Raw genomic sequence first — 12,696 nt, forward strand, 5'->3', positions numbered from 1 at the left:
TTGGATGTGGGCCCGTGTGATTGACTCTCTTTCTGGAAACTCTGTTAGTTGGATTTTGGCCCGTGCGATTGACTCTCTTTCTGGAACCTCTGTTAGTTGGATGTTGGCCCGTGCGATTGACTCTTTCTGGAAACTCTGTTAGTTGGATGTTGGCCCGTGCGATTGACTCTCTTTCTGGAACCTCTGTTAGTTGGATGTGGGCCCGTGCGATTGACTCTCTTTCTGGAAACTCTGTTAGTTGGATGTGGGCCCGTGCGATTGACTCTCTTTCTGGAAACTCTGTTAGTTGGATGTGGGCCCGTGCGATTGACTCTCTTTCTGGAACCTCTGTTAGTTGGATGTGGGCCCGTGCGATTGACTCTCTTTCTGGAAACTCTGTTAGTTGGATGTGGGCCCGTGCGATTGACTCTCTTTCTGGAAACTCTGTTAGTTGGATGTGGGCCCGTGCGATTGACTCTCTTTCCGGAAACTCTTTTAGTTGGATGTTGGCCCGTGCGATTGATTCTTTCTGGAACCTCTGTTAGTTGGATGTTGGCCCGTGCGATTGACTCTCTTTCCGGAAACTCTGTTAGTTGGATGTTGGCCCGTGCGATTGACTCTCTTTCTGGAAACTCTGTAGTTGGATGTTGGCCCGTGCGATTGACTCTCTTTCCGGAAACTCTGTAGTTGGATGTTGGGCCCGTGCGATTGACTCTTTCTGGAACCTCTGTTAGTTGGATGTGGGCCCGTGCGATTGACACTCTTTCTGGAAACTCTGTAGTTGGATGTTGGGCCCGTGCGATTGACTCTCTTTCTGGAAACTCTGTTAGTTGGATGTTGGCCCGTGCGATTGACTCTCTTTCTGGAACCTCTGTTAGTTGGATGTGGGCCCGTGCGATTGACTCTCTTTCTGGAAACTCTGTTAGTTGGATGTGGGCCCGTGCGATTGACTCTCTTTCTGGAAACTCTGTTAGTTGGATGTGGGCCCGTGCGATTGACTCTCTTTCTGGAAACTCTGTAGTTGGATGTTGGGCCCGTGCGATTGACTCTCTTTCTGGAAACTCTGTTAGTTGGATGTTGGGCCCGTGCGATTGACTCTCTTTCTGGAAACTCTGTAGTTGGATGTTGGCCCGTGCGATTGACTCTCTTTCTGGAACCTCTGTTAGTTGGATGTGGGCCCGTGCGATTGACTCTCTTTCTGGAACCTCTGTTAGTTGGATGTGGGCCCGTGCGATTGACTCTCTTTCTGGAAACTCTGTTAGTTGGATGTTGGCCCGTGCGATTGACTCTTTCTGGAACCTCTGTTAGTTGGATGTGGGCCCGTGTGATTGACTCTCTTTCTGGAAACTCTGTTAGTTGGATTTTGGCCCGTGCGATTGACTCTCTTTCTGGAACCTCTGTTAGTTGGATGTTGGCCCGTGCGATTGACTCTTTCTGGAAACTCTGTTAGTTGGATGTTGGCCCGTGCGATTGACTCTCTTTCTGGAACCTCTGTTAGTTGGATGTGGGCCCGTGCGATTGACTCTCTTTCTGGAAACTCTGTTAGTTGGATGTGGGCCCGTGCGATTGACTCTCTTTCTGGAAACTCTGTTAGTTGGATGTGGGCCCGTGCGATTGACTCTCTTTCTGGAAACTCTGTTAGTTGGATGTGGGCCCGTGCGATTGACTCTCTTTCTGGAACCTCTGTTAGTTGGATGTGGGCCCGTGCGATTGACTCTCTTTCTGGAAACTCTGTTAGTTGGATGTTGGCCCGTGCGATTGACTCTCTTTCTGGAAACTCTGTTAGTTGGATGTTGGCCCGTGCGATTGACTCTCTTTCTGGAACCTCTGTTAGTTGGATGTTGGCCCGTGCGATTGACTCTTTCTGGAACCTCTGTTAGTTGGATGTGGGCCCGTGCGATTGACTCTCTTTCTGGAACCTCTGTTAGTTGGATGTGGGCCCGTGCGATTGACTCTCTTTCTGGAAACTCTGTTAGTTGGATGTGGGCCCGTGCGATTGACTCTCTTTCTGGAAACTCTGTAGTTGGATGTTGGGCCCGTGCGATTGACTCTCTTTCTGGAAACTCTGTTAGTTGGATGTTGGGCCCGTGCGATTGACTCTCTTTCTGGAAACTCTGTAGTTGGATGTTGGCCCGTGCGATTGACTCTCTTTCTGGAACCTCTGTTAGTTGGATGTGGGCCCGTGCGATTGACTCTCTTTCTGGAACCTCTGTTAGTTGGATGTGGGCCCGTGCGATTGACTCTCTTTCTGGAAACTCTGTTAGTTGGATGTTGGCCCGTGCGATTGACTCTTTCTGTAACCTCTGTTAGTTGGATGTGGGCCTGTGTGATTGACTTTCCCATTTTCTCATACTTTGTTACCTTGCCTTTTTGGGCTTTGCTGCCGGTCCTTCTATTATTAGCATTTGCTGTAATGATGCCCTGTGACAAACAACTCCAAAATTTCCATGATTCACAACAGTAAACTTTTGTTTTTCTGTTCGCAGGTTGTGTGTCTTCCATGCCGCTTACCCTCAGAGGTCTTCCCAGGGAAGCCTGTGCTCGGGTGGACACAGAATCTCAGGAGGCCCACTCAGACTACACTGGGAATGCATGTGCTCTGTCAGCATCCCGTGGACCTGCCCAGCATCAGTGAGGCAGGAAAATATACTCTAGTGGGAACCGGCGTGACGTCACATGTTAAAGGGGAGGCGCTGGATTCGATTACAGGAAGGGAGTGACGAACTAGGGTCAACAGCCTACCCCAGCACCTGCTATAGAAGTTTAAATTCTGACGTCACATTTTTAACTCGAAAGAGCTCATCCCCGTTCTCTGAACAGCCCTTCTTCACGTCATCCTCTTCTTGTTTCATAGGTACATTGGATCCCCCCGTTCTCCGAACAGCCCTTCTTCACGTCATCCTCTTCTTGTTTCATAGGTACATTGGATCCCCCCGTTCTCCGAACAGCCCTTCTTCACGTCATCCTCTTCTTGTTTCATAGGTACATTGGATCCCCCTGTTCTCTGAACAGCCCTTCTTCACGTCATCCTCTTCTTGTTTCATAGGTACATTGGATCCCCCTGTTCTCTGAACAGCCCTTCTTCACGTCATCCTCTTGTTTCATAGGCACATTGGATCCCCCTGTTCTCTGAACAGCCCTTCTTCACGTCATCCTCTTCTTGTTTCATAGGTACATTGGATCCCCGAGAACAACAGTTACAGGGGGAGGTGGCCGGCTTCCTTCCGCTCCCTGTAACAGCCCCCTGTCCTCTGAGTTCCCTCTGCCCAGGTTGGTGGTTTGGCCTCTGTGTTTCACACTGGAGACATTCTCAGGTTGGGGGCGGGGCTGCTCTTGGTCTACACTGAAGAGTGGGGCACGCAGGGCTGGCTGAAGGCTCCGTGTGCCGGGGCCGCCTCACCAGCGGTCACGCTCTTTGTGGGGCGATCGGGCAGGTTTGGGCTGCTCCGCATTGGGCACCCCCCTCTCTTGGTGTCTGTAGGCCTCTTCTCTGGGGCTGGCCTTTCTCCCCAGAAAGGACCCCTCCCCTCTCCTGCGCAGAAGGGGAGCTTAGCCAGGCTGCCACCGTTCTTCGTGCAGAGTGGGAAGAGGGGCTGGGGGCTTCACTTTCTTTGTCTTAAACAACAGAAATGTACTGTCTCGCAGTCTGGAGGCAAGAAGTTCAAAATCAAAGTGTCAGCAGGGCTGGTTCCCTCTGAGGGCTGCGAGGGAAGGGTCTCTTCCAGGCCTCTCTCCTTGACTTGTAGACAGCCGTCTTCTCACATCATCTTCCTTCTGTGCATGTTTCTGGGTCCAAGTATCCACTTTTTTTTGGGGGGGGGCATCCTAGCCATTTTGAAGTGTACGGTTCAGTAGTGTTAAGTATATTTGCATCGTTGTGAACCCATCTCCAGAACTTTTCCAGCTTGCAAACCCGAAGCAGCACCTCGCCCTCGCCCAGCCCTGGCAGCCATCAGTCCGTGTTCTGACTCTACGGATCTGATGACCCTAGGTAACTCGTATGAGTGGGCTACAACAGCGGTCCCCAACCTTTTTGGTGCAGGTACCGGTTTCATGGAAGACAATTTCTCCACCGACGGGGGGGCCGTGGGGGGCATGGTTCAGGCAGTAATGAGAGCGATGGGGAGGGGCGGATGAAGCTCCACTCGCTCGCCTCCTGCTGTGCAGCCTGTGGCGGGGGTGGGGGGAGCCGGGGATCCCTGGACTAAACAATATTTGTGTTTTCTGTGACTGGCTCGTTTCACTACACGTACTGCAGCCTGTGCCAGAACGTCCTTCCTTTTTAAGGCTGGATAATATTCCATTGTGTGGACGGACCACATCAGGCTTATTCATTCACCCGTTGATGGACGTTTGGGTCGCAGCCACTTTTTGGCTACGGTGCATAATGTGCTGTGAGCGTGAGTACAGAAATATCTCTCTGAGACTTGCTTTCAGTTCCTTTGGATGTATACCCAGAAGTGGGATTGTTGGATCATATGGTAGTTCTATTTTTAATTTTTTGAGGAATGGAGACTGAGTTTGTCTTAATCCTCTCTTTATTTTTAGCATGGCACCCTTCCCTGCCCCCCATGGCACTCCAGAGGGTGACCTCCTGGCTTCCCCCAGGGAGGCAATGGGATGGCTCCCTGGCTGGGCAGAGCAGGAGAGGCTCTGAGGGTCTTTCATGGACAGCCTGCCTGGGAAGTTCTCCCTGGGGGGAGGGTTCCTGCAGGGGTGCAGCGCACTTCTGGTCTTTCCCAGTTAGTAACCGCTTTCCAGCCTCTGCCGACAGCCCTCTAACACCCGTGCCTCACTGCCTGTTCCTGTGTCCCTATGGACACCTGCGCGATATTTTCCACCCTACGCCTCTTTATGGTCATTTTAGAGGGGCCTGGGGAGGAGGTTGACCTTTGGGTCCGCCTTTCTTGAGGCGGCCGCAGTCTGGCGGCCTGTTCTGGGGCCTCCCCAGAGTGTGGGCCAGCTCTGCCCGGCCAGGACCGGGCAGCAGCCGGAGGGCCACGACCTCCGCGGTAATGGCCCCCAGCATCCAGGGGGCCGACCCGTGCATGGGAAGGCAGGGCAGGTGCCGGCCGGGGTGCCCAGGGGCCGAGCCGCCGGGCACGGCCACGGAAGGCCCCAGGACCAGAGGCTGAGGACCTGCCTGCCCGCCGGCACTGGGGAGGCTGAGCACACAGCACTTTGGAAGCGTCCCCCTCCGCGAGGCGGGTGCGGGACCCCCAGGCGCGGCCGGCGCGGACCCCTGCCCTGTCCCCGCAGGTGTGCGAGCCGCAGGGGAGCAGGCCCCCGAGCCGCCGCTGGAACGTCAGCATAGACGAGCGCTGGAGGCTGGCCGTGCTGGGTGGCGGCGAGAGGCCGGGCCTCGCCGGGGCGACCCTCTCCTACAGGGTGCGCGGGGCGGGGTGCGCCGAGGGTTCGGTCATGCCCCGCCCCGCCCTGTTCGCCCCGCCCCCTGACCCCGCCGTCCACGCAGGACCTCGCGCAGATCGTGGCCCAGCTGGTGTCCCAGGACGAGGACAAGGACGTGCTCTTCCCCCATCCACCGAGGTCCGCCAAGTCCAGCAGCGCCTTCCAAGCTTTCCTGGTCCGGAGCGCGCCTTTCTGGCACAACGTGACTCTGGAGGCCCAGGCCTCGAGGTCGCCGCCCTCCTAATAGACGACTCAGCCCTGCGTGTCCGTCTTCGGTGCCTTTCCTGTGGGTTCTGGGGAGGCGGCCTGCCAGGTCTGGGGCGCACGGCCCCTGCGCCCTCCCCAGTGCCCACCAGACAGTCATGACCAGCCCAGGGATGAGAAAACAGGCCTGGGAGGACGTCTGGCTGCCCTCTCCTCAGAACACTCACCCCTGAGGCCTTGGAGACCACCTCCAGTTGGGGTGACTTGCCCCAGCCCAATCTCCAAGAGGCCACCTGACGGGGCCTGAGGGACAGAGCAGAGTGGCCCTCCAAGATGGCCCTCTGGGCTGCCAGGAAAGGCTGCCCACGCCCCCCAGGGGCCGTCACCCGGGGGACAGGCCACTGTGGGCGGCCTGGGAGGGGTGTGAGGCCTTGGCAGTCCCCCCTTCGGGGCCTGGTTCATGGATAGCCCCTTAGCTGGCCTGGGTGGAAGGGGTCTGGGCTGGGGAGCCTAGCCCCTTGGGGAGCTGGGTGCCTGCCTGCAGGGGGCAGCGAGGTGGGACCAGCAATCTTCTGGGAGCGGGGAGGTTCTGGTCATGAACTGCTTGGTACTGGTGCCCGCCCAGCCCAGGAGCACTGCCTCTCCAGGAGGCCCCCAGGGGCACGTGTAACTCGGGGGTGATGCTGTGATGGGGAGAAGCCCAGAGCCTGCGGGAGCCAAGGAGGTTCCCAACACAGAGGGAGGCTTCCTGGAGGAGGTGATGCCACCCGTCTCCGCACAGGGAGCTTGTAGCGGAACAGGGCCTGAGAAGGCAGGGTGGGGCAGCTGCTAGGAGCTGGCCCTGGCCTGCCACGGTGTCTGCCTGTGCCCCGAGGTTGAGGGGTGGGTGGGTGGGTTCTGGGCTGCGGGTAACATGGGGCTGCATTTTGGGGAGACCAAGCTGGAGGGGAAGAGGAAGTGGGAGGAGGGGAAGAAGGGAAGTGATGATAGGCTCCCAGCCCGTGGGGGGCGGGGTGGAAGGAGGGCAGCAGGTGCGGTGCGATCCCCTGGACTTGGTGACTGACACTCAGGGGCTGACTGGGGGCAGTGTGTGTGGGTGGCCGTGAGGGAGGGGGGCTTTGGGCAGGATGAGGTAATCAACCCCCACCCCCAGGCCCAGGGTGAGGGCAATGCCCGGGTTTCTGCCTCCCTCCCAGAGCCAGCTGCTGAGGTGCTGCGACCCCACCTGCCCATCCTGGCCTCAGCTCAGGCCCCTCCTCCAGGAAGCCTTCCAAGGTCATGCAGCTGGGCCCCCACCCCGTTCTCTCTGGGGTCCCCTGAGTGTAATCTTGTTCCAGGCCTGTGCCTTTCTCAGGATCCCTAGACCCCTAGGGTTAGTGGTGGGCCGCAGGGATGTGGGGTGGAGGCTGGGGCTGGGGGAGGTGTCCTAAGACGTGGGGGAGAAGGGTGGACGTGAGGGTAGGCTGGGCCCTGGGGGACACCACGACTCCCTCCCCCTCCTCCTTAGGGACCCTGGTGAAGTGTGGATAGGTGTCAAAGGCCAGAACCTGCTCTGGGCCAGGCTCCATGCTGGCCAGGAGGACCCCCTCCCATGCTAAAGTGCCAACAGTTAACGATAAAGGTGACAAGTGCTGTGGAGTTCTCTGCCCCAAGCGGCCTTAAAGGACTTCATGGCCAGGGCCTCACTGGGCTCACCCTGCCAGGTCTCTTGGTCTCACTTAGGGTGTCTCATGAGGCTGCAGTCAGATGGGGTGGGTCCAGGATGCTGGGCTGGCCGGCCCTCTGTCCTGCGAGTGGTCTCAGGGCCTCTCCTCTGCACCAGGTCTCCCCCTCTGGGACCACCACAGCAGCAGAAGTCGCGGGGCTCCCCTGGTGGAGCCCGTGGCCCGCTCCAGTAAGGCGTGGAGCCCCAGGACGGGTGGCAGTGCCAGAGACGGTTTCGTTGTCACCCTGGGTGTGTTGGCTTCCTATCGCTGCCCTAAAAAGTTTCCGCAGACTTAGTGTCTTCACACAAATCCATGGACGTTAAGTTCTGTAGGAGTCTGAAACGGGTCTCGCTGGGCTGAGACGAGGGCGTGGGCAGGGCAGCCTTCCTGCGGGGGCTCCAGCCTTCTCCAGCTCCTCGGGACGCCCGCACGCCTTGGCTCGGGGCCCCGTCCTCCATCTCCAAAGCCAGCAGCGCAGCACCTCGTCCTCCGCTTTTAAGGACCCTGTGATGATGGGCCGCCTGGACACCCCAGGATAGCATTTTAAGGCCACCTGGTTAGCAACCTCAACTCCCCCCTTGCCGCGTAACCCAGCACGGCCACAGGTTTGGGGTGAAGATGTGACATGTCGGAGGGAGGGGCACTCTGGCATCGAGTGGCTGGAGGCTGGGGCCTGCGCAACATCCCAAGAGTAGAGGACGCCGCCCCCCACCCGCCCCCAGCTGAGAATGACCGGGTCCCAACGTCACCAGTGACCCAGCTGGGAGCCCCTGGAAGAGAGGAGGGTCTAAGGGGACCTGGAAACCCGGATGAGAGGAGGGTGTCACCCAGCAGACAGGTCAGACAGCACCACTCCGGTTAGGACACTGCCCCCAGTCACTGCTGACAGTGGACACTGCAGTGTCCCTTTACTCTGCTTCCCAACCGGGAGGTCCCTTCCTGAAGTCTAGGAGGAGCAATGCACCTCCCCAGACTCACAGTGACACCCCCGGGCCGGGGGTCTGCTTAGGTTCTCCTGTGGCAGAGAGGACGGCCACCCTCCTGTGTGGTCTCCCTTGTACCCTAGCACCCGCCTGTTCTCGTGGATCAGGTGGGCTCAGAGCAGGAGCAGAGGCCACTCTGGACACCCCAGGCAGAAAGGGGAGCCCCCCAGCCCAGCCCACAGGGCACGCCCCACCCCCCCCCACCCCCAAGGGCTGGCAGGGCGCCTGGGAGATGTGTGTAGTTCGTGCCCTACTGAGGGCCACAGACAGTCACTGCCCAGTGTTGCCGGTTGAAAAAAAATGAGTTCATTGGCTTTACAAGAACACTTGCTCACTATCCAGCAATCCAACAATAAAGTTTAAAAATCTCGCCCACAATTTCATCATCGAGAGGACCGCTGTCGACATTAGGTGGAGGTTGTTCAGATATTTCTAAAGGCCTAGGCAGAGGCGAGAGGATATATGGAAATACAGAATAGGGACTTCCCTGGCGGTCCAGTGGTTAAGACTTCGCCTTCCAATGCAGGGGGTGCGTGTTCGATCCCTGGTCGGGGAGCTAAGATCCCACATGCCTTGTGGCCAAAAAACCAAAACATAAAACAGAAGCAATATTGTAACAAATTCAAAAAAGACTTTAAAAATGGCCCACATCAAAGAAAAATCTTAAAAAACTACAGAATAAGTGTAGAATTCTTTCAAATTTTTAAAAATTTAATTTTAAGGGAAAACATGATCGCTGAAATTAGATGAACGCTTCTTCACCCCAAGTTTACAAGATTTTGCTAAGATTATTTTTAGAAGTTACAACAAACATTGAGAGATGGGTGTCACTGGGGTTTGGGTGGTGTATGTCCATCCGATGCTGGGCTTTGAACGGTGAAGGGTGCCGGCACCTCCCCTCTGGTCCCGGCCCACCTTGCAAAGTCACTCCCGTCCCCTGTGTTCCACGTGTCATGTCCGCATCCCACTGGGGGGCCGAGCTCACCGCCAGCACCTGCCCACTCAGTCTTTGTTTCAATTACATCTTTATTGGTGTCTTAAAGGTCAGCTTTCACATTTTTAAAGAACTTTATTTCTCAGGTTCTTTTAGGTTTAAAAATGTTTCCCTGAGGCCTTTAAACACGCATGAGAACTTGGCCGGGGCAGGATTCTTCAGTTTAGCTTTCTTACCCTCGCAATTTGCTCTTCAGGCTTTGAATGTTGCTGGAGAGAGCAGGGCCAACTTGGGGTTTTGTTTTTGTATGTGACATGCTTTCTCTGAAAAACACTTCTAAGAATCCCTGAAGTTCAGTAAGCAGGCGAGGTGGGTCTCCGTGTGACTTGCACCCCACCGTGGTCCTGGAGGCTCCCAGGTGACTCCAGGGGAACTTTCCTGTAGTGAGTCTCTGAGTGTTTTTTCTAACCGTGCATGGCCTCTGGCACCGTGTGCCTTCCTCTGAGGCCTCTTGCCTCCACATCTGCTGCTGCTTCTCCCATCCCTCACCAGAGGTCAGCTCAGGTCACTCGGGACTCTCCAGGCCCTGCACAAGGACGCAGCCCCGTCGAGTGGCCTCTGGGCCACTTCACCCACCGTTGGACTCCCATGGGTCCCTCCTTCACCAATGTCCCAGCCTCTCCAAACAGTGCCCCCACTATGATCACCCTGTCCCCTGACCCTCATCACTTTGTCTTCAAGGCCCGTAATGTCATGTTTATCACCTCTCCCCCGCTCCCCACTGGACCACACAGCCGTCCCTGTTAGTCGCCCGACATCCTGCCCCTCACTGTTTCTTGTTCTAGCGACGGCGTGATTTTGAGGAACTGTGTTTTCTCAGCTCCTAAACCTTGCTCTCGTTCTGCTGTCCCGCCATCTACTCTCTGACTTCTGATTACCGATCTCACGTTCTGTCAAGCTCCTAAGATTCCAGGGCTCCTGTGGAGTTGTCTTCTGCTTCTTCAAGTCTCTTCTGCCGCGCCTCACCCCCGCCCCCTGCTGTCCTTGAGGCCGTGGACTTGGCCACACCTTCACACACCCTCCTGGCTCTCTCCTGAATGTCTACTTCCTCTGCTACTAAATGGATGAATTCCTAAGTCTTTTTTGCAAGGTGTCTCTGGTCTGTAGGCCTGCCCCTGAGCTGGTGTAAGGGCTGGGCATTGCATGCAATCTCCCTTTTTTGTTAGTCTGGAGAGGGGAAAGCAGTGTGGAAGCCAACGGAGGAGCGGGGGCTCTGTGCTGTCTCCCGAGGGTTTATTAGACGTCACTCTGCTTTGGGAGCGGGGAGACCTGTTATTCCAGCGGCTTCCCTGAGACGCGGCCCGTGGCTTTGCTTCCGGTGGAGGTCAGCCCGGACTGCCGCTCACCCCCACGGCCCCGTCCAGGGAGGAGAACAGCCCCCGCCCTTTGTTGCTTCTCCCCGCAGCTGGCAGGCGGGCGGCCCTGCGGAAAGCTGAAAGCCCTGCCTGGGCACTTATCGGTGGTTCTTAACTAACTTTATGGTCGACTTGTTCGGTGTAGGTGGAAGGGGACTTCATGCTGCAACTTTGCTGTTCAGATGAGGAGATGCAGGCCACGAAGCTAGGACGGGGGCCTGGGGGGAGGGAGACCATTCCACCCACAGCGCCCCCGCTCGGGGAACCTGCCTAGATATCCTCAGCCCTAAGCTCCTCCCTTGCAGCCGCCGTCAATCACGGCGGAGGTGCTCGGCCGGGGCCTCTCCTGAGCTCCACCCCTTCGCCACTCCCCTCCGTGTCTCGAAGGGATGTCCCTGAGTGGACAAGGCAGTCACCCTGGGGCCCCGACACCTCCCTCCGCTGGCCTCCTAGCAGCCAAGTTGGTCCTGGCTCCCAGCGTGGCCGGAACCCGCTTCTCTCCACCCGGGACTCCCCCCTGCACCCACTGCTTTTCCTTGCGGGGTGCGCCCAGGCCACCGCGCTCCCCACCATCCTCGGACCTTAAGCTCACACTCGGTTGCAGGTTCTGCCGGGCCTGGGGAGGACAGGCAGGTGCCTCACCCACAGGGGCCCGTCCAGACTCGCTGTACTGGGCACGCAACGCCCCCCGCCCCACCAGCCGCGGGGTCTGGGCCGTGTCAGAGAGGCCTGCGGGACCCCCGCTCTCAGGCGGGGCCTTGCAGAGGGTCCTCTGGGCACGGCCACGCGCCTCCCTTGGCCTTCTCCTCAGGCCACAGTCCACGGAGGCAGTGCCCGCACGGCGGTGGGATGGGGGCGCCGCCGCTGTCCGGGCGGGGCGTGGGGCTGGGCACTGGGGCAGGGACAAAGACCCCTGGCGTGAGCGGAGAGGGCCGGGCCGGGAGTCAAGAGGCCGCGGCTGGGCCGCTGCGCTTCAGGGAAGTGAGGGACTCGGAGGAGACCCTGCGACAGGAGGGAGGGTGGGAAGGAGGAGCGGGAAGCCCAGGAAGGACTCGGACCGGCGTGGACGGCTGGTGGGGGCCGCTGCGGGGAGGGGCTTGGGGAAGACCCCGGAGGGCGCGGGCAGACGGCTAGGAGCGCGCGGCCGCGGGTCGGGTAACCGCCCACTCGGTGGGCGGTGGCGCCCGAGGCCCCTCCCTCCTCGCGGCCGCTCCTCCTCTTCCTCTCCCGCCCGCACCGCGGCCCTCGGTCCCTGCGCGGCCTCGGCGGCCTCGGCGGCGGCGGCGGCAGCGGCGGCGGCGGCGGCGGCGGCGGCGGCGGCGGCGGCGGCGGCGGCGGCGGCGGCGGCGGCGGCGGCGGCGGCGGCGGCAGCAGCGCGGCCCCTTTAAACCGCCCGCCCGCCCGCGCCCCCGCGCCTCGCGCCCGCGCGCCTCCATTTTCCCGGCCGCCCGCGCCGAGCCCCGCGCCCAGCCCGGCCCAGCCTGCGGCCTCCGCCGCCGCCGCCGGACATGGCCGCCAACATGTACAGGGTCGGAGGTAAGGCCGCCGCCTGTCCGCCCGCCGCCGTCGCCGCCTTTATGCGCCGCGGGCCCGACCCTGCCACCCCGGGCCCCGCCGGCCCCCATCCCCCCCAGTCCCCGCCGGGTCCCCATCCCCCCCGGCCCCATTCCGTCCCCCATCTCTCCTCCCCTCCCTGCCTCGGTCCCAAACCGCCTCCCCGGGCCTCGCCATACCTCCGCCCGGGCCCCCTCTTTACCCCCTGCCCGGGTCCCCCGTCGTGTCCCTCCCTCCCCCATTTTCCCTTCTTCCCCTTCCCCTCCTCCGCCCGCCTCCCCATCGGCCCAGCCCCCCCATCGGCCCACTTCTGGTCCCCTCCCTCCGCCTCTGCACCCCTCCCCCACTGCAGGCCGTCCCGGCTGGGCCGTCCTTCCCCCTCCCCCGGCAGCGCTCACCCACTCTTCTGCACCCCACCCCATCTCCTTCCCCTCCCCCCCCTTTCTGAGCAGCCCGTTCCTCCTCCGCCACCTCTGCCTCGGCCATGCTCATCCCAACCCGAAGTGACCCCT

At 59.4% G+C, this 12,696-nt stretch overlaps 2 protein-coding genes across 3 annotated transcripts in view; both read left to right on the forward strand.

The window, feature by feature from the left end:
- The first annotated feature begins 4,032 nt into the window (after positions 1–4,032).
- Positions 4,033–5,820, forward strand: TEX22 (testis expressed 22). Its single transcript, XM_032621771.1, has 4 exons — positions 4,033–4,086; positions 4,931–5,044; positions 5,239–5,367; positions 5,453–5,820. The coding sequence occupies exons 1-4, from the start codon at positions 4,033–4,035 to the stop codon at positions 5,630–5,632; spliced, it is 477 nt and encodes a 158-aa protein (XP_032477662.1). The 3' UTR covers positions 5,633–5,820.
- Positions 5,821–12,010: 6,190 nt separating this feature from the next.
- Positions 12,011–12,696, forward strand: part of MTA1 (metastasis associated 1) — a 37,646-nt gene continuing 36,960 nt past the window's right edge. The window contains exon 1 of one of the 2 annotated variants that reach the window (XM_032621353.1): positions 12,011–12,166. In XM_032621353.1, the coding sequence (XP_032477244.1) occupies positions 12,139–12,166 (28 nt within the window). In that variant the 5' untranslated portion in view covers positions 12,011–12,138. The remainder of the gene's footprint in view (positions 12,167–12,696) is intronic. The other variant, XM_032621354.1, reaches the window with a different exon arrangement.

This window comes from Phocoena sinus, chromosome 2 (genome assembly GCF_008692025.1).
Source record: "Phocoena sinus isolate mPhoSin1 chromosome 2, mPhoSin1.pri, whole genome shotgun sequence".
Taxonomy (NCBI): domain Eukaryota; kingdom Metazoa; phylum Chordata; class Mammalia; order Artiodactyla; family Phocoenidae; genus Phocoena; species Phocoena sinus.